This window comes from Lepisma saccharinum, chromosome 1, assembly GCF_977018435.1.
Source record: "Lepisma saccharinum chromosome 1, izLepSacc3.1, whole genome shotgun sequence".
In the NCBI taxonomy this organism is placed as follows: Eukaryota; Metazoa; Arthropoda; class Insecta; order Zygentoma; family Lepismatidae; genus Lepisma; species Lepisma saccharinum.
In genome coordinates, this window is record NC_139229.1 from 147032613 (window position 1) to 147054472 (window position 21860).

At 39.2% G+C, this 21860-nt stretch overlaps 1 protein-coding gene across 9 annotated transcripts in view; it reads right to left on the minus strand.

Annotated features, from left to right (window-relative positions):
* Nucleotides 1-21860, minus strand: part of Ih (hyperpolarization activated cyclic nucleotide gated potassium channel Ih) — a 773850-nt gene that overhangs the window by 540853 nt on the left and 211137 nt on the right. The window contains exon 1 of one of the 9 annotated variants that reach the window (XM_083140015.1): nucleotides 15990-16116. The exons of the other annotated variants lie outside the window; for them this stretch is intronic. Within the exon in view, the coding sequence (XP_082996141.1) occupies nucleotides 15990-15997 (8 nt within the window). The 5' untranslated portion in view covers nucleotides 15998-16116. Of the gene's footprint in view, nucleotides 1-15989; nucleotides 16117-21860 lie in introns of those variants that run through there. 9 annotated transcript variants of the gene reach the window in all.

Genomic DNA, 21860 nt, shown 5'->3' on the forward strand with positions numbered 1-21860 from the left:
ATATTAAATTTTCTGGGACAGAAAATAATGATTTATGTAGTGGACATTTTTTAACCCTCCCTTGGTGTGCGGTGTTATGCGTAACCCCTTGGTGTACGTAGGGTAGATGGTATAAAACAATAGCAATTTATCACGATTCCGTTCGTAACGTTCTGGCAAGTTGTACCTCATAGTATGATGTGATATCAGCTAATGACGCATTTATAGTAAATTGTGGCTAGCTACTAACCTATATGTTTCACTCTTAGCGATAATTTTTATAATTTCTGTTTTTTTTTGTTTTTTTTTGGTATGTTGTCTGATATGGCAGAAGATATAAATTGGTGATATATTGAACAGTGAGGTTCACAGTTGGGATTAGATGACCAAAATCGACTCGCAGTCGATAGAGTCAGAAAGAAGAAGACTTGTTGTTTGTGTTTGTGTTTGTGTATTATTAAAAAATTTACATAGAAAAAGTAAAAATGAAATATTTAAGTTTATGAACAGTACATTCATATGGGAAAAACTGCAAAATGCGGTAATCCCAAATTTAAAAAGGTAAATAAATAAATTCGGAAAGTGATTAGAATGTTTTTCTGGAAGTAGTTAAGTTAATAATTTTGTTATTGTGTTCCTCGGTATACTAAAATTTGTTTCGTAGTCTCGTGTCTATGACAACAAGTTTTACACTCGCGTCATGTAAGCTAAAGCTATCCTAGACCCAGATGAGAGGTACGATTTACATAAGCTAACGTAAAGTATTATTCATACAGATGACCCCTTTGCAAAGATTGGTCAAGGTGTGTCACGTTCGTTTGCATTTATACGTACATTTTGCGTTAGCACTAGATTGAAACTTTTGAGCCAATTGTACATAACAAAGGTGGAAATTCGGTGATTGAAGTTGCTTCTTTGAAGAAATTTAATGGCTAGCAAATTTCCTGTTCATTTTTAATGCAATTTGTTCCTTCTTTACATGAAGAAGATTACCAGAGGACAACCTTAACGATTTATAAATTTGAGAATAATAATATTTCTGAGAGAAGAGAACAAAAGAAACTTTTTCCAAATAAAATTCTTCTCTCTTTAAGTCAGAAGCACGATTGTAACGTGGGGGAGCTCTGATCCAGCCCCCTCTTTAAATGGGCCACCCGAGGAGGCCCCCCGCGAACTGCTCCCTCGCTGAGGATTCCCCACTTGACAAACTCTCGAGGCAAGTCGTTATCCAGTCGTCTCTAACGAAGCGACTGAGATTTTAATTTAATGGAAATTTTTTCCCTCCCTCTTCTGAATCACCGAGGAAGACAACGATGATATTTACAATCTCAATTACTCAGCGGGTCACTTCTCTATTTACTCACGTTTCTGGAAGCTCTTGTATTTCACCGCAGCTTTTCCCGGAGACAAGTTATGGAAAAAGAATTCCGACGCGAAAGCCTGTTTGAACCTTGCGACTTTCGAGACTAAAGTTTCAAAATTCCACCAACAGATGTCACCATTAAAATTATATTTTAGTTGTGAGTAACGTTATAAATGTCGACAGTAATGTCTAATATGTAATAAGAAGAAAATCCACATTTTTTTTCATTATTCATGTTATGTAGCTACTTATTTAAGTATTGTATTGTATTCACTGCAAGAATACAATACAATTAAACCTTTCAGCTTAAATTTTAAATATTTTGCTTGTAACATGTTTAGAACAGGGTTTCTCAAACTATGGCCAGCTTGATAGACTGCAATTCTCCATTTTAAATTAATTAATTAATCACACTAATATGTTGTAAGTTGCAGTTTAACCCAAATTATTGTATTATGTAGTGTACACATTAGTTATACAATACATAATTATAGTTATTTTTAATATCAATGACAGAATGTAATCTAAGACCGTATTTGAACCTGGAAAAAGGTTCCTGGACCGAAGACAAATACTTTAAACATAAGAAGGTTCTTTACGGCCAAGAACCTATTTACTTGATGATTTTCTCTCCCGGGCGGGAATTGAATATATTTACAATTTCTGGACCTTAAAAAACCCTGTCCAAAAGTTTGAGAATCCTTGGTTTGGAAAATTAAATTAAGTTCACAATAATTATAAAAAATCATGAAAAAGTTTTGGCGGTGCACTAGAAGAGCCAATTTAAAGTTCAACAGAGTAAAATGTGTGAAGGTATTTATTTTTCGTTCATTTCAACTGACATGTTATGAGATCCGAAGCATAATCATCATGAGCCAAATGATATTCATCTCATTCATCAGTTTTACACGAAAAATTTTGCAAAATATGGACAGGTTTGCCGACGACAGGCACAAACAACAAAATTCAAATTGTTAACATTAACAAGGTAAGGGATATACCACTTGTGCCAGAGTTTTAAGAGCCATGTAAGTTGTAGTAGTCCGAATGATTAGTTCTCATAGCTGCCACTATGAGCGTGGTAGGAGGTTACAATTTAATGTGGGGATAACGGGAACCACCCCCTACCCCATATGCACACGCGCGCGCAGTCAAACGCGAAAGACACAAGCATCCTTTGCAAAAAAGGCAAATTTTCATCCCCAGCAGAAATGATATTAAATAGCCACGTTTGGAACACGGATATTCCCATTAGATGTTCAAGAAGCTCTCTATATCACAAACTTTCCAAAGTTTTTGTTCCATATTTAATGCCTTGCTAACTTCCAAAGCAGTTATAAAAGGATTTGCCTGTTGCGATAATGTAAAACCAAAAGATCTAATTGTAGGACAAAACATTGGTGGTTTGGCGTTCCATTTTTGGCCGTACGATCCTCCCCAACAATAACTTTCCATTACCAAACTAAAGTGATGCCCGAAGTTGCTCTGAGACGTTCTTTCATCTCAGAAAATGAAGACTAAACAGAGATTCGAAAATATCATGTTATTTTGCAATGCCCGAAACCTAGGATAAACTGATTTTCCACCCGCTATCTTGAAACAGCGATTTTACTGAAATACAATACCAGATCAGCAATCGAAAATGTCTACTTGATACGCGTTGTTTCTACTTAAAAACTCCAATGTGTTGTAGATATCGTGGTCACAATATTTGTTTCCTCGCCCAATTCTCCACCTCCTCGTATACGGCGCACTGTAATACAGAGATGATATTACACACTTACTGCTCCAGTAATGATCTACAAATGCCGAGTGTTTCTTAATCTCCAGATATGTGGTCTACGCAAACATGAACAAAATTAGAATTTATTTCCATGAGAGAAAAATAGGCTTGTCTTCTGCCATCGAAGCAAGGATCCCTCGATTACAGGGAGATTGTGCGAGAAATTAAGGATTGTTATGTACTCGTAATTTTGAATTATTTTAATGTTTTTTTGTGAGAATATTGTCGATAATAACAATCGTGTGCTTTTATATTATCGCCCCCCTTAAACAAAGGAGAATTAACTATATGTACATAATGCTATCCTCCTCCCATAAAGCATTAAGTTTAGTTCGCCCACTGGTGTTATGCCCTTGGACTTGCTACTTCTAAATTCAGATCAGTGTTTGGAAGGTCATGTGTGAAGAATGTGGGATCCGATGTGCGTTAAACAATAAACAATCGACTCATGAAAATGTCGAGCTGCAATATCTGGTTTCTGCCTTGGGCTAGACAAGGCCAAATTCTTTGGATGAAGAGGAATCTGCGCGAATGAAGACAAAGACTGGAACTTACGTCCGACCCTCCCACGCGCAAATGAGGCTAATTAAAACAGACTGGAAGATTGTTCCTCTCTGGGATTGAGACAAAAGCCTACGTTCGCCTGGTGACAAATGTCTTTGGAACGTTCTGGCGTATCCGCCTTGCTAAGATTCTCGGACTTGTCGCGCTGGACCCCTGGCCAGCGGAAGCAGGTAGTTTCCGCAAATTCCTGTTCTCTTGAAAATACATTTTCCAAATTCAGAAAAGGTGCACCTCCTTAGAATTACTTCTAGAGCGTGCAAGTGTATCTTCGCGTGCTTAGCTGTGGCTCTTGTCTAGATATCTGTGATGGTTTGGTTGCCAAGAATCTCCAGAAATAAGTGAAGGCGAACCACACGAAGATTCGCTTAAATTCTCTAGGTGAACCTTATCAGAATTTAGAACTCCCTTCTTAACTGACAGTAATTATCGAAAAAAACTTTGTTGCAGCAGGCCAAAAGTTCTGCGTGGCCTTTAAAAATATATTCATCACAAGGGAACGGATTTATATGTAAATACATATATTCATACAATGTTAAAATCAATGTTATTGCATAATATGTTTGCGAATCGTGGTATGTAAGCTCCAAAAAATGCTGTTTTTATTATCCATATTTTTACATATATTCACTTTTAGCACATGTTTCACATATTTTAGCTATTTTCCCATATAATGTCCAAATTTGCAAACGGTTTCCGGCATATATTCCCATTTTCATGCTAATACTACATTATCGTTTCTTGTGCTAAATACCAGAGATTTACCGTTCATCTGTATTTTGTTCGATTTGTACTCTGTTTATTTTCAATCTTGGCAATAGACAATGCATCTGTCACTGTAACATTCTTGTCAACAATAGACAATGCAAGCTCATATCAAGGTTTCGGTGTGAAATCTATTGCATATTTTAAATATATCCCGATAATTTCAAGGGATATTGAACGCAGTTTCGGTCAATATAAATGTCTTTAGGGCCAATAGGAGATTCACGATTCAGCACTCAAAAAATAATAATTGATAAACCATTTTTGTGTTTCGATTTTGCATTAGAATTAATGTCAGGTAAGATTAATATGTATATTTTATTCAGCTAGGTGAGCAGCTTGCTTAATGAAAATTGCCATTTTTGACAATTGTAAATCCATATTTAATTATATTTTGATTAAAATAACTTAATATATATTTACATATCTCACACTTTTTAGTACATATAAATCCGTTCCCTGTTCATTACCCATTGCATCTCATGGAAAAACAATTCACTACACGGTTATGGATGACTCTGGACAATACAATCAGGTGAATTGGTGCTGGAGTGTCAAGAACAGAAATGCCAACCATAGTTAGTCGTGACCTTAAATTGCCAACTGTAGAGAATTATTCTAATTATTCTATGATTAAATCAAGAAGACTTAGGTGGGCAGGTCATGTGGCACGAATGGGAGAGGAAAGAAGTGTTTACAGGATTCTTGTTGGGAAACCTGATGGTAAGAGACCTGTAGGAAGATCAAGACGAAGATGGAGGGATAATGTTGAGATGGACCTAAAGGAAATTTGTAGGGATAGAAAAGAGTATATAGATCTTGCTCAGGATAGGGACAGATGGAAGGCCTGTGTTGCTGCAGCCATGAAGCTTCGGGTTCAAGAAGGCTTAGAGATTTATTCTGAAAGTATGGATTTTTTGCGCGTATAGAAGGGCCTTGCACGTTACTTATTTCTTCTTCTTTCATATCACGATTACATTGCACTGAAATTTATATCACAACAAATATACTACTCCTTTCCTATGGTTTTGTTTCCACACATTTTGATTATATTATACATTATATACAACGGTGTTTAGGTTCAACAATATGACAATTATGTATAATCTTCCTCCACACTCGAGGGACTATATTTTTATTGATGATGACATAGTTTATTTTACATCGCTTTTCTTCAACTTTCGGCTAATTACCACGATAAGGGTAAATGCTGATATGATGAGATAGAAAGGCATATGACTGACGGCTTTCACTTATCGCACAAGACTCTAGTAAGCTTCGTGTTCTGACGTCAGCGCGGAATGCATTCATTCTTAGGTTAGGTTTATTGGGTTTATTTCTTAGCATAAATACAATGAAAATGTATTATTTATGCTAAGATAACTAAACCTAACAGGACTAACGAAACACCTAACCTAAAGCATTTAACCTAAAGCATTCCGTGCTTACGTCAGAACACGAAGGTTGCTGGAGTCTTGTGCGATGAGCGAGACATGTTTGGCTCTGTGGCCGAGCTTGTTAAATGGTTGACTTTCGATCTCGTCACCGAGTCCTGGCCAGGACGTGGGTGTTCTTTGTGATTTTCCCTATATCAATATCATCTAATCATCACGTCGCGACTAGCCAAAATCGGAAGGAAAGTGACGCTAAATTACATAAATACAAACGCGGACTACTGGCGTTCCTGCAAGTTCAAAGTTTGTTCCTTCATCCAGAGTGCACTGAATCAGTCGATCTGGTGCTTGCAAGACCTTCGGACGAGAAGCGAAGCTGGTAACAAAACTGTCTCTCACCTGGAGCGAGAAACGGAAACGGAAGTATGTGGGTCATTTGCGTAACCCAAGCAGCGGTGGCGGCTCTTCCCCCGCGTTCCTATTTCTTTACGCCAGAGGGCGAGGTTGCGCCACCGTATTGATCCAACAGGACCCGCCAGGATAGAATTAGGCCACGTGATCAGGAACTCGACAAATAACGATCTCGAAATACTTAGTCTATTTTTAGCGACTGCATGTCGGGAGTCATAGAGTCCATTTGCAGTGTCTATTTTTCTTCCTTCCGTTAACTAAAACGGAAGTTACTAATTGTTTCAGCCATCAAAAGTGCGCCTAGGCATTCGAAAGAATCTATATACCGTACATGGTTACATTTTACCATGTTTACACCATCTGTTGTCGCAAGTCGCGAAATGCTACTAGAATTTTTGGTTTGGCGCCTAGATGCAAATTATTCAAGTTGGCGCTTTTGGCGACCGGACAGCGGCAACGGTTCACAAATTTCTTACTCTGCCCGTTTCTTACACAGCCCGCAGTCAAAACTAGAGCCTCGACTTTTCTGAAACTTTTAACTTTCGAAGTATGTAGTCACGTAGGTCCTAAAATGTATATTGCCTAACTCTAAGGAGTAAAGTGGATTTTAATAGCAAATCTTCAATGGCAACTTCTACCACTGCGGTAGAGTTAGGCAACCTACATAACGCCTTGCAGGGAAGCGAGCATTTCAGGACCTAAGTGTCCCATTTTTATTGCCGGTGACTGTACACAAATATGTAGCATGGTAAATTGGTTCAACTATGTGACTTTCAAAAAGGAATATTTGTTGCAAATTTCCACTTAGGCTCCAGTCATTTTTTTTTTACAAAATTGTCGAGAAGCTAGCTTATGTTCCTCTATGGCAAGGTGCAATGCGCAGGGAAGTTTTTCCTTCGCCTATCAACCCTCCCCCTTCTCTCTCTCTCGGTATGTGTGCGAAAAGAGAGAAATCATGCCAGAAAACTAATGCACCGTTTGAAAACCAGAAGTTTACGAACGATTTTTTCCCCTATTTGCAACGAAAAAGTTGACTCCATGTTGCCAGTACTTGGCAAAATATCACGGCTTGCCCAGTTTGGGGAAACTTTTCTCCCGCAACCTACCTAACGTGCTTCGTGTGGGGGTGCGTGCGTCGATGTCGTGACTTGTAGCTCCTTCCGTGTGCCCTTGGAAAAGCTTGCACTGCAAGATTTTTCTTTCACCCAATGTTGCCAGATGCCAAGAAATAAACCCAAAGTAAGGTACTATTCGTGCACTGGCTACCTCGAGAAATATTAACATTATATCTTAATTGCTTTGTTTTCAACTTCTAGTATTAAGTCTTTAAAGTGTTAATGGACGATGCTCAACTAGTTGGCTCATTCTGCCACCTATACCGTCTCCTATATTCTCCGCGGGATGTTTTGAAAAGCACCTTCTTGCGCACAGTACACGTTAGAAACTGCATTCCTGCATGCTAAAGAGAATCTATCGCTTGGACCAACGTCCACCCTCTCTCTTCAAAGTTTTGTTCATTGGTGAAATACAGTTTGACCAAGACGAGAAAAATCATCTGTCGTTGTCGAATTTTCAATCGCTACCATGTCGACCTACATATGCGACGCTGTTCAACAATTCATTGTCACCTTTATTCAGTGTCAAATGTCTGTATCATCATCATTATGAAGGGAAAATAGAAAGTAAACATTGTTGAAGTCTTTGACAAGGGAGCAAGAGAGAGAAGTTGTACGTATGGCAAAAGTAAATGAAAAGCGAGAGCAGAAAACAAATGACTGCTCACTCTGGTTCGCGAGTTTGTAGGAATTTTCTCGTATTAGTTGAGCTCCAAGTCCGCCTCATTCTCAGATAGGCTATTTCGGATCTGATGAGGTCTGAACCACTGTTCAATGTCCACCGGAGATCGAACCCAGGATCTATTGATAACAAAGCTGCAGAATTATCACAGCACCATCGGCTAGTGAGTGGGAACCCTGAATACACGTCTGTGTAACTATAAAGGGAGTTTGAGATCTTAAGTCTCCACTTTATGCACAGAGAGGCTTATCGGCACTGTACATACAGTTTAAAGTGGGATACGAACCACTACTATGTATCGAACCCTGGAACTATAAAGTGAAAGTGGGTGTGGTCGGAGGGGAAGAGCAAAAATACACTGCTCCACTATTATACTTTCAAGGGAAGACATACGGATAATATCTTCTACAGAGGATAAAGCATTTCTATCCACATGTGTGGAGATATTAGACTCACCCATGAACGTTCACAATAGCGCTTTGTTGCCAGTGGTATCCACAATACTACATTTACAACAATTTGCCATTCATACAAAAAATGATCAATGTATGTCAAACCTAAGTACACTGATAAATTTCGTATGGTCCTTCGAACATTTACTTATAATTCGTTTTACTTACATATATAGTGCAGTTAAGGTCCAATGGATGAAGTACTTACCTACAAAAAACAGAAAATACAACTGGTTAGAAACAAGAGCTCTGACAATAGTATTTATAATTAGTGTATATCTAAAGGTGGAAGCCAAAAAACAACAAAGGGAAAGATTGTAATGCCAATACAATATGTATTGAAAAGCTGTGCATACCATCAACATTCTATTCTCTTTATAATAACTAGTATATTTTTTTCTACGTCATACTTCTTACAACTAGTGGTGTACGTTGAGGAGATGAGAATGTGCTTTTGGTAGTCAGTGGTGTTCTACCATCTTTTTCACATAAGCAACCTATTTCAAAATCTTGGGTTCAAATCTTAGATAAAATCCTTTATCTATTTCATCGATTCATCAATTATTCTCATCGTCGCGATTAACGTGATGAGGTAGAAAATTACAAAAACAAATATATATTTTTTTAAAAAAAGTTTGGCTGAATGGGGAGATATAGTCCCCCTCAACTCTATCTCTAACTACACTACTGTCTTGAACTACACAAATCTGAGATGGTTGCATGCATTTACTCAACAATGAAGAATATATTATAACACTGGTGACATTATAATTTTTACCCGAGAAAACGGATATGTTTATCTATTCTGAATTTAACTACGAGTAATAAGAAACGCTATTTGCTGAAATACCCATAGGTTGCAGTCTCCTCTGTCCTCACTGATTCCGTAATACTACATTTATATTTTGCGTGATAATGGAAGGTAATACATTTTGGAAGAACAATAAGAATATATTGTTTCCTGTTAATATTTTCATAAGAAATCACAACAGTCATTGTCAGTTTAAATTGTTGAACGACTTTTCAAATCTTGTTAAAATTAATTTTTATAGTCGGCAAGCAGGGTCATACTAAGATCGTCGATTTGAAATCAAGGGGTCCAGGGTTCAATACCCGGTAGAGGCACATAGCGATTCGGATCTCACTTCAAACTGTAGGTCCTGTCCAGATTAGCCTATCTGTGCATAAAGTGGACTTTAAACAAACTTCAAATGTTCAAAAAGTCTACAAACCTTGAAGCCACATGACAGGATCCTACAGTGGGATGCATACATACATGTTAATTTTTCTTTCTTTTTACGCAATGAGAGCCTCAAAGAATTGAAACAAAAAGCCAAACAAACTGCTGACAATTTCTGCACCAGCATATGTAACTTAACGATTTAGCAAACAGTGTTTTTATTTCTTTCGTTCCTGTGGGTAACAAGTGAATAGTGAACTAAATTTATTTTGACAAAAAATTCAGACAAGTTGACCAAAATCGACTAACAGTTGATAGAGTCAGTAAAAAGATGATGATGTTGTCACGTAATCAAGGGAACCCAAGTTCGATTTCCCGGTGAATGAATTTGGATAGTGGTTCAGATTCTACTTTAAGCTGGAATTCCAGCCCAGATGATCTTATCTGAGCACAAACAAACAGATCTAACACAAATCTCGCCAGGGTGAGCAAAATGGCGAGACGTAGCCTAATAGTTGATCTAATATAAGGGTATCTGATGTTTCATATGTAGAAAAATGTAAATTTCCAATGTCACAGTTACAGCATATTCTGTGCCCTTCCAAAAAAATCTAGATCCGCTAATTCCAGCCACGTTCTTCTGTCATAAATTATTTCTTTTTTTAATTACCCTGTATCTGTGATTGTGTCAGATCGGCATTTGCATTCTGAATGAGGGGTATAATAGTAGTATACTCTCCGAAGTGAATATTTAAAAGATTTGTTAAAATATTTTGTTTTTCTTAGTTGGCAACACTGATCTCTGCATGCATACCAACAATTAACTTTTTGCTACAATTATTGTGTCATTGTTCGTCGTTTACGTAATCGCTAATTCCGCGCACTTTACACGGGAGAAAGTATTTCTTAAACATTCAGACCCGTACCTTGTTCTTTGGTTGCCGAAGCAAGGTCTAAATGTAAATCTTGCCGTTCGGTTCGTCGATTTGACAACCATCAAAGCAAGGCAACTCGTACAATGCGGCGGCCGTACTGGGACAATTTAGCACAATAGGGTCGGCGTCTGGGCGCCCCAGTGCGTGCAGGTACCAAACAAATTTCATATCTGACGTAACAGTTGAAAATCGATAGACTTGAGTCATGTGACTGCCACGTTCTCGTGCCGAGTTTCTTGCAATTCCTCGCTGATTTTTTTGCGAGTAGGTGAGGGTGGAGATTGGTGGGCGTATCGAGTGGGGAGATGGAGGACCATAGCCCATCCCAGATATATTTCACGCTACTATCCGTATCTTAACTTTAAAAAATAGATACGTGTCCGTATAGGGATTGTACAGAGACCGAGACGGCTTTGTAAATATCGATACGAAAACGAGACGAGACACTCAATCTCGTTCGATATTTTGACGTGATACTGAAAATGTATCTGAACCGAATTTACATTTCTAAGCAACCTCTTCAGACATACACACTGTATATCTACTTGATTATTATAGGTATTCCCTGTCCCAGCTAACTGTGGAGCAAGGCTGCGCATAGCGTCAGAGTAGCGAGGGAAATTGAGTGGCCAGAGTGAAGCAGTCCACGCTTCTGGGAAGGCAGTCGCTTCCCCCCACTCCACACAATTCCGTTCCTCACACGTGTTCATTGGTGGAGTCGTTTCCCTCACTACTTGCGCAGAGACTTCATTTCGTTTTCCTGCTCTACAGTTAGCTGGGACAGAGTATGTCATATGTTTGTTTATATTAAGTACAAAGTCAATCCATGTGTGTTAATTATGACCTTGCGCTGCGTGGTTGCATACACAGTATCCGGCAATTTATATCTACCATTTTAATATATTTTTCATAGTTACACAATACATCTAATATAAAGCAATTACGTGGTAAATGATATACCGGGTGATCCGTTAGAGATGTCAGAAAAATATACCTTCATACACAACAGGTTAACGTACGTATCTGTGAGCAGTTTGTTGACTTCGGCCACATGGCGCGCTAATGTGCATGGTAACAAAGGTGGTGATCACAACAGCGCACAAAGTATGTCATATGGTATGCGAAATTTTCGACTATTACATGCATGCTACTGCCGCATGCAGCTAAAGTCAGTAAACCTCCACTCATTTGAAACTTACATCCTTCCTGCTTATATTTCAACAAACTGCTCGCAGATACGTACATTAATATCTTGTGTATAAAGGTTTACTTTCCTGGTATCTCAAACGGATCACCCGGTATAACAGTCACCAGCACTGCGGGTGGAATTGGCTGGACTTATTCCCTAATTCCTCTCTTCACCGTTTCGAAGTTAGGGATACGTGTTCAGAAACTCGGCTCTAGGGGTACCCCAAGAGTAAGAAAATCACAGGCAGTCAGATCGGGTGATATTTGGGGCCACGCTATGTCCCTGAAAAGTGAGACGATTCTGCCTGCGAACACATAACGTAATGTTGCCATCGTTTTGTCGAGCGATATGAGCAGTTGCTCCGTCTTGTTGGAAATAAATTACAGACTTCCGTATTGTGAGTTGTTCTAGCACTCTTCCATGTGTCCCAGTGTTAAACTACTGTCGAAATTTACGCACGTTTGTGCGGTGTCACGCTGCTTATATTTATACTATATATTGCGAGTCTCGAGACAGGCATCTGTAACTAGAGACAAGACCGAAATACTTTCATGTCTCATCTTGTCTCGCGTCAACACCATCCCCACAAATGAAGCAATCAGACAACTTCTTTGGCATCAGAAATTCTGCTAAAGCGGTTCCTCCTCAAATGCTTTATCGATTATGTGGTAATCAGAAAGAGGGAATATGTATGTTGAATAAACAGGGTGATCTCTGATGCCACACTTCAGTCTAGCCAATTTCTGCATTGTGATAAGTCATTCTGCGTAATACGTAGCTACAACGAAAGCAAACTGACTAACATGCTTTGCAGCTGAAAGGGAGAAACTCACACTAAAGCACATTCGCTTGTTTCATGAATTAACTTTGATCGAACATTCGCCTCTGTATTTTTCGTCCAACGAAAATTCTTGATTCGACGTATTTTTTCTCCGTGTAATTGGTTCAAATTTGAAACACGTGAGAAGTTTTCATAGGTCTCTTTTCTTACTCTTTCATTCAATAAAAAGTTTTGTTTGTGATCTGGAAAGCCAGAAAACTGCGACAGGACTCGATGCACTGCACTGATCAACCAAGGAAAAGCTGTTTGGAAAACCTTGACTCTCAAATAGCTGTTAGTCCACGCAGAGTTTTTAATTATTTTTCTTTTTTGTTCACATTTGGGTGTTGTGTTCGGCCGATGTTTTGCTTGCTTTAGTTTGATCATTATTTTGTTTAACAATAGTAACCTTCCTTCTAACCTGTGGAAAAGGAGCCTCGAAAATCTCCATTACTGACACCTAATCAATTGTGTTCCGGTGACTTCCAACAGAACGATTTAACACATTACCTGGATAAATATACACTCAGAAATGCATCTTAATGAGTGCAACTGATTGCTATTTTCTTAGCATCAACAATGGATGAAAGTTATGTGCCACAGTGTAGACTATGTAGAGCAGGAGAAACCCAGCTCCAGCTGCCCTATTTCAGAGCAGTGACTTTTGGGGTTGAACTCGCAACCACAAAAATCGCCAAGGAGTAAACGCTATAAGAAACCTAGGCGTGTAATAATTAACAATTTGTTACGACCTTTAATATTTGCCTATGTATTTATTGTTACTATTATTTCGTAAAGAAAATTATTTTGAGAAGTCAACATTCAATAATTTACAAAAGATGAACGTTTAAGAATGATTGTTAAACTTAACGTATGTTTAGTGTACCACGTTACAACTGCCCAGCCCATTAACCACCAACATCCAATCAACTTAGTTTGTCAGGTTATGAATTTACATGGATGTAATATTCAGGGAGCGACATGGTTTACGATTCCGCGCCACAGGTGATTCTGTACTAATTGATAGGAAAAAAGCCTTTGTTTTATAATTGTAAAGGATCAAGAAATGCAATTGTTTTAATAACTCAGAAGCGATCATGCGAGAACGTATCATCATTTATTTAAAATACACATCTTAAAATCTCCAAATTGTGACTGTGATAATTTAAGTGGTGATGCTCATCATATTATTTTGGAATGTCCAATTCACTCAGACAAACGAAAGACTATACAAGACAATATAAAAAAAAATGTTCCTCTACCCATTAATTTGACTTCAATGTTGTATGAACTAGATATTTGAATTGGATATATTATACTTGGTTTTTTTGAGACAAGCTGATATAAAACTGTAATTTATTTTTGTTATTGAATGAGTGAATGTAGAACTTTGTTTTTCGTCTGACTATTATGCGAGAGACCCGGGTTCAATTCCCGGCAAGTGAGAATCGGGATTTTATCCACCTGTTCAAGCTGGTCCGGCGTCCACCCAGCGTCGTATAAAGTGTGTACCTGGAGGAAACTCGGGAGGGGGTGTAAAGGCGGCCAGGGGCGTGCCGCTGATCACATCACCCCCACCTTCGGCGGTGATCAAGAAAATGATGGGCCCTAACTCCACATCCCCTCTACGCCTTCATGGCATAGTGCAAAGCACAGGGGAATACTTTGCTTTTTCTTAACTTTGTGTCTAAAATTTATATTTAAAATGTATGTATTTAAAATGTATATTGGGCGTAAACAGCCACATGTAAAGCTGTCAGTCCAATTAAATGTTGTTGAGTTGATTCCGCGACACAGGTGATTCTGTACTAATTGGTAGTGAATATGTTGTCAGTAAAGTGACAAAATAACATATTTATGTTTGTGTGTATAAAAGGTAAAGTGGAATAAATAGGAAAGCGAACGCTATAGTTTCCTTATTCGAGAACCACGCCTAGTATATGTAGAGAATGCATGGTATCTCGATTGGAGACTTATAATTCTGTAGAAAAGTGAGACAGGTTATTATTTGTGCTCAGGTGAAGTATAAAGTGGCGTCACAAGGAACACCAACGTTCGATCCGTGACTCTTAGCAGGAACCTTCAGAGGAAGGACCGCAAGTAAAAATATTGAAAGCGCTTGACCAAAGACGAAACTAAGTAACAAAATGGGTTTATGTGCTCCCATCACTCGAGGAACGCGAGAGTGGGAAAAGCGAAATTCACGAGGGAAAGTGGAAGAGTTGTTGCCCATCTAAACTCACCCTCATAGCCTACATGAAAAAATTTCATAATCATTTTATGTCATCACAAAACTCAAACACAAGGACAAAGAGGGGGGTACAGGAAAATAAAGGTTTGTTTCGGTTTTAGCCTACTTTGTGCTCAGATAGGCTAACTGGAACTAAAACCCCTGTGCAATGTGTCTCCACAGGAAACCTAATATGGTACCTCTTGAATAGAGACATAGAGATATGAAGAAAAATATACAAAAATTAAAAAAGACGTAGGAAAGAAAAATGGAAATACAGACAATGAAAACATAGCCCGCCGAAGTATATGACGGTAAACATATCCACGTGAGACATATCTTAATAGCAACGCTTGAATAATAATATAGTAGCGAACGCAAATGATACTTAAGAGCATCAACTAGACACTTTCAGGAACTTATAAAATCTGAACAAATCACCTTTAGGCCTTTACGAATTGGAAAAAAAATAGTTCGATGCTTTCTGAAGCATAACAAACCTCATGGATTCATTCACTCTACATCTTGGTTTCGCTTTATTAAAGTTTTATTGAGATCTTCCATCTATTGTTGTTATTTTGAATTAACGATCGTATGTATGTAAGTAAGTGAACACATGTTCCGAATCTGACTTCTGATAGTAAACGTTGGGGGTCTCCTCCCTTCGTTTCTCTGAATGGAGCAGGCCGGCAATTGGCTGTTCTGTGGCACATGGCACGTACAACGCCCCCTTCTTCCTAGAGTCCGGAAATCGATTCTCAGATGGGACAGATTCGACAAAAAGCGCATGTTTCCACCATGTAAGAGGTACAACTTATCAAAAGCAACACGATGGTATTACATAAATGCGATCCAAACTTACATTTCGTACACCTATCTAAGTGTAGTGAAGCATTATTGCGAGCTACAACGTGTTATATGGTGTTCCTTTGGCACAAATTTAATTCGTACTGTGTCCAGAAGAATCTAAAATAGCTTGCAAAAGCGCGCATAGACACTCAAAAAGCCAGCAAACACAGAAAAGCGTTAGCGTTCAAAGCACATTAATTTAGCAATTGTTCGGCCATTTGCCTAGCTTATAATCTAATGCGTTAGAAACCTTTGACAATAAGTAAGAAATGCAAACGTACAGCCCCATTGTTGTAGAATGGCCTCGCCGAAGCCGCCAAAATGCGTGTCGGGCCGCGACGAGCCTTGCCAAGCCGTACCGAGCCGTGACGGGTTGCTTTGGATGGACCAGTCCGTGACGATTCGAGCCAAACACTGGGAGAGAGAGTCGAGCGCCTGTATACGTCTTCGCAGCACAGCTCAGTGAAGCACTGAGTGGCAAGCGGCCGCCCCGGTCAATAGAGGAGCTACACTAAGCCCCTCCCCCCGCGGCCCCCCCGCGTTCACCGCACGAAAACATACACCTCCGCCACGGGAGAGAGGTTTTTCGCCGTGTTTCCCCTGGCAACTTATGCCCGCCTTTTATTCTGTGCTCCCCTTACGCGTGGCTCTACTTAACCTCCCCCCGCTAACATCTATGCTTCCTCCGCTCCACGCAAGATGGCGCCACGTTCGCCTCAATTGCATTTGTCCGCTCGAAAACTCTCCCAATTTCGTTCTACCTCCTGTTCGTTTGCTAATTGTTCCTAATTGTTGGAATTCGCCTAACATCACTCTCTCCGTTGCTGAATGTAAAAGAAATTGACCAATCAGAGGTGGCAACACGCACGCATGCTCCGTACGCATCGCGTGGGAAGATGTTAACGCGTGCAACCTTTTTCGATGGCGTGAAGAACGTTCTCATTACAGATTCTTGAAAGACCATTTGTGGACTGATTGAAAGTTTAGCGGCCTTTCACACCTACACATGTGCCACTTGACGGAGCAACTACCTTATGTGCAGTTTCCTTCACGCGTTTCGATCTGAAAGCTCCATAAATAGTCCAGGAGCATGCTACTTAATATAACAGTGTAAAGCACATGAACAGAAAAGAGAAATGTTGAAGAAGAATAGACTATTACGAAAAATGGCTAAAGATTTCTGCGATTAGTCCAAAAAAAGATATGTGGGAGTCAAAACACATTTATTAATGACAGATTTAATAAACACAAATATTGCTCCCGGATACAATGTGGGAAGAAATCCATAACATAGAATTCAATGTTCTCTTTTTTTCTCGTAGTTACGAGTAATTTGACATAATTCTTGAAAGTAGTGGACTTTATACGTACACTTAAGGTGCGAGTTGGGGACATACGGTGAGTAAATCAAATAAAGGCTGCAAATGGTCATTGGTTGATGAACTGACTTCACTTCTGAGGAACGTAATACATTTCCAACACTAAAACTGAGCATGGTTCCCGAAGGAAGGTCAAGGTCCCTCTGGAATAAGGCAATATTGCCCAGTTATTATTTTTTCCCCCTTTTATCTGCAAGCTTTAGATTTACATTTTCTTGTACGTTCTTTCTAGCTTCCTGTCTTCTTACCTCAGTCTTAGTAGTCCCGTCTACTTCGATGCACTTTTTAACACTAGCAGATGTCAGGCTGTTGCAAGGAAATGACGTTCAGCCAAGTGGGCAGAAGATTCAACAAATGACTGACTGCTGCTTTAAACGTTCATTTGATCAGTTAGCACTCACCACGTGATCATACACCACATATTAAACCGCTCCAGAACGTAGTACACACTAGTTGACACCAAACCAAGGAAGTAGACGGCTTGGTGTTGCGCGAGCGATTGGAGAGTCAAAAAGTGCAGCCAACTAGACGAGGCTAGTATCTCCCTCCTCTTGCACGCATCCTCTCTTCTTGATCAATTCAATTTCTGTTTTATTTCAAGTTTTCCATCTTTATCTCTCTTTTTCACACCTCTCTTCTTTCTGTTTCTCGCTTCTATAAAACTTCTTTTTTTACCTTCTCTCTCTCTCTCTCTCTCTCTCTCTCTCTCTCTCTCTCTCTCTGTTTACTAGTTTCTCGCATTCTTCAATTATTTCTTTTTACCTTCTCCCTCCTCTCTTTCTCCCTCTCCTGGGCTTCCCACTCCTTCTCTTTCTGTGACTTGCTTCTTCATTTATTATTATTTACCTAATCTTTCCCTGTGTGTGTGTGTGTGTGTGTGTGTGTGTGTGTGTGTGTTCCTCGTTTGTTCAAATGTTCTTTTTTACTTTATCCTCCCCTTTCTGTCTCTTTCTATGCTTCTCTCTCCCTTCCACCCTCTTTTTCGGTTTCTCACTTCTTTCTTTTCACCTTATCTTTCTCTGTATTTGTATGTTTCTCGCTTCTTCAATTATTCCATTTTACCATCTCTCTCTCTCTCTCTCTCTCTCTCTCTCTCTCTCTCTCTCTCTCTCTATTCTCTCTATATATATATACAGGGTGGCTCAATAAGTCACTTAACACCCCCAGTACAAGGCCACTGCAGCGCGCCACATGGAAATGGTGATGATCAATCGTTGCCAGGTCAAGGGGGAACCACATTGACGCCACCCGCATGGTCGGCGGCCATCTTGATGTCCGCCGACCGTGTGGGTGGCGTCAATGTGGTTCCCCCTTGGCCAGATAACGATTGGTCATCGCCAATTTCAAATTCCATGCCGCACTGGCCTTGTACTGAGGGTGTTAAGTGACTTATTGAGCCACCCTGTATATATATATCTGGTGGCTCATCTCGTAGATATGGTACCGAAAAGGAGAAAACTAGAAAATCGAGACGAAACCGAAACCTCGTGTGCAAGACTCTCGATCCCGTTCGAGATTTTGGTATGCTATTCAGAAATTTGCCTACATTAAATATGCTTTACTATTCGAATTATTCAGACATACTAAGAGAGATACTGAAATGTAATAGGCTACTTTATTGTTTATAGATAAATAAGTGGTATATTTTGTTTTCAATTCAGTCTGTGCTTCATGGTTGCATGTAAATTCAGTATAATATGTTTCTCGAGAGGTCGTGGCGTCAAAACGAGATATCACACAGAAAAATGCCATTAAGAAAAGTTGTTTGCTATAATTTTATTGCTCTTTATACACTGTGAAAATCTGTTCATTGACACTTTGCTTATTGTGTTTATATTAGTCGAAACTGGAGACGAGATTGAGGTTTGCCATTCGAGACACCGAGACGAGAACGATACAAATGTTTATAAATCGAAAAAGACACAGGAATATAGCAATCGAGACGAAATCGTGACAGGTTTTTTACCAGTCGAGACGGGACAGACATTTATCACTCAAGTCTAGCACGAAGCTGTCTATTTATTACAGTCTATTTAATAAACTAATTTTCCCTAATAAATTAATAGAGTGGGGCCACTATATTAGTAATTCTCAATATAAACCATCATGAAGCTAATCTAGGTACATAACTAATTATTCCCCTATTAATTAATATACTTCGGCTACCTAACCGCGCCCGAGACGAGAACGAGATAGTCATTTGCCACCCGAGATGAGAACGAAACAGTCATTTGCCACCAGAGACGAGAACGAAACAGTCATTTGCCACCAGAGACGAGAACGAAACAGTCATTTACCACCCGAGACGAGAACGAAACAGTCATTTACCATCAGAGACGAGAACGAAACAGTCATTTACCACTCGAGACGAGAACTAAACAGTCATTTACCACCCGAGACGAGAACGAAACAGTCATTTACCACCCGAGACGAGAACGAAACAGTCATTTACCACCCGAGACGAGAACGAAACAGTCATTTACCACCCGCCCCGAGAACGAAACAGTCATTTACCACCCGAGACGAGAACGAAACAGTTATTTATCACCGGAGACGAGACCAAGACAGGCATTTTCAACTAGAGATATAACCGAGACACCAATAAATCTCGTCTTGATACCATCTCTACTTCTCATCTCGAATATTCTGATCCCGTTCTCGTCTCGATGCAAACTCTAGCTGTGTCATTTTCGCAACTCATTAACACTACATAATAATTAGTTTTCTCCGGTGCGTCCTCATTTGCCACATACTCAATATGCTATGACGTCACTCACTGAACTCCCGCAGCTACGTCCACCTTCAATATCACCATTACCAAAATCGTTGGGAAGAGCCGTAAAGCGAATGCGGTATCATAATTTCAATTTGTTTTTTTCCTCACCATAATCTGCTCCATAACAAGCGAAGCATAAACGAAAATTGCCAACTTTATTCTCTGCTTGCTTTCTCGTTCCTCCTCCCCTCTCTCAGCCCACACACCCATTAACTCCCGGCGTGTTTTAAGTGCGGTTGAAAAATTAGGTCGATTTTGATAATGGGTGTGTGACAACGGGAGTTTATGAGTGCGGAGCACTGTTACTCATAAGGATAAGCCTTCACGCGCCAAGGGTCGACGTGTCAAGTCCTCCCTCCCAGAAATATCCATCATGGTCACGTGGGTTGGGAGGGGTTCCCCAAAGCCAAGTTAGAAACTACCACAGCGAAATTTTCGTCCTGCTCTAGGAGAGAATAAAAGAAATTCGTTCTTCCTGATTTTGGGCAATTCCTTGATCTCAGGTACAACAACCGTTTTCTTTTGTTCCTGTTTTTCATCACTACCAAGAGTGTTTCTCTTTTTGTTTATTTGTTTGTTTCATTACTCTTGGTTAATCGCGACGCTGAGGATGAATGATGAATTGATGAAATAAGTGAGGAAAATAAACAATGATTTGATTTTTGTTTTTAGCGTAGTTTTTCTGTCTCTTTTGGCCAATCGCGAGGATGGGTGATGATATAATGACATTGATGAAGAACACCCAGGCCGGGATTCTAACCTGGCGTCGTAGCGCGCTGTGCTAACCACTCCGCCACGGAGATCTGCGACAATAAGCACCAATGCTGTACCTCGTTACGTTATATGCAAAGCAAAGAAAGCTTAACCGGATAATGACTAACACTATACTTTCCAAATAAGTAAATACATATTATAGCGTGTTCAGCTTAAAGGATCGAGAAATAATTGATAATTTGAAGTGTAAATAATGGTTTATTAACACACCTTTTTACATACCTTGATGTAGAAACTCTCCGAGTTTAGGAAAATGGTCAATGCAACTCGATGTGTGCGCCTTGAGTTGCCCTGCATACACATAAACTGTCCACATTCTTACCGTAGCGTCACGTGTCTGTTGCTCTACTGAATAGTGCCAGCCTTGTTCCCGTATTACACATTGACACGCATGTGCAAGCACGTGTATTCACGATAGGTGTTTAAAATGGAGTTTCTTTATCTTGTAAAATGAAAATCATAACAATATATTCCTGAAAAACTCAATATGCTGACCAAGGCAGAAATTTATTTTATTACAAAACATAAACTAAACGTAATGTTTCAACCTTCTAGCAAGGTCTTCTTCAGACTCTGCACCAAATACATTTGTACTTGGAGCAGAGTCTGAAGAATACTTGCTAGAAGGTTGAAACATTACTTTTAGTTTATGTTTCATAATAAAATAAATTTCTGCCTTGGTCAGCATATTGAGTTTTTCATATCATGGAAACAAGGCTTAATGGTGTTATAATATATTCCTGTTTTTACACTGTAATGTAGCAGCTGGGAAGGTTCTGTTGCAAGATTGAAAACGAGAAGTTTTGATTGTTCAGACTTTCTCTACTATGGTTAGTAGTTTAGAAAAAAATGGTCACATGATCTGACCCATGGTCATTTTGCAGAAATTGCGGCCATCTTGGATTTTTCTATATATTTTTTAATATTTTTGCGTAATATGGCAATGTAGTATATCATTTTATATGTTTTATGACACCCAGAGTTCAATAATGACATGCAAATCTCATTTGGAGAGATTGAAGTATGAGTTTTGTACAATTGAGGGCAAAATTTAAAATGCTGTTGTAGTTTTTAACGTTTGTACATACGTTTTAGAACACTATTAATTCATTTTCCATTTCCATTTTGCGGAAAAATTCCTGACTTGCGAACAATTAATAATGAAAATAGTTGAATTAGTGCAATTTTCATTGAACTAACAGAGAAAAGACTTTCATGAAGCT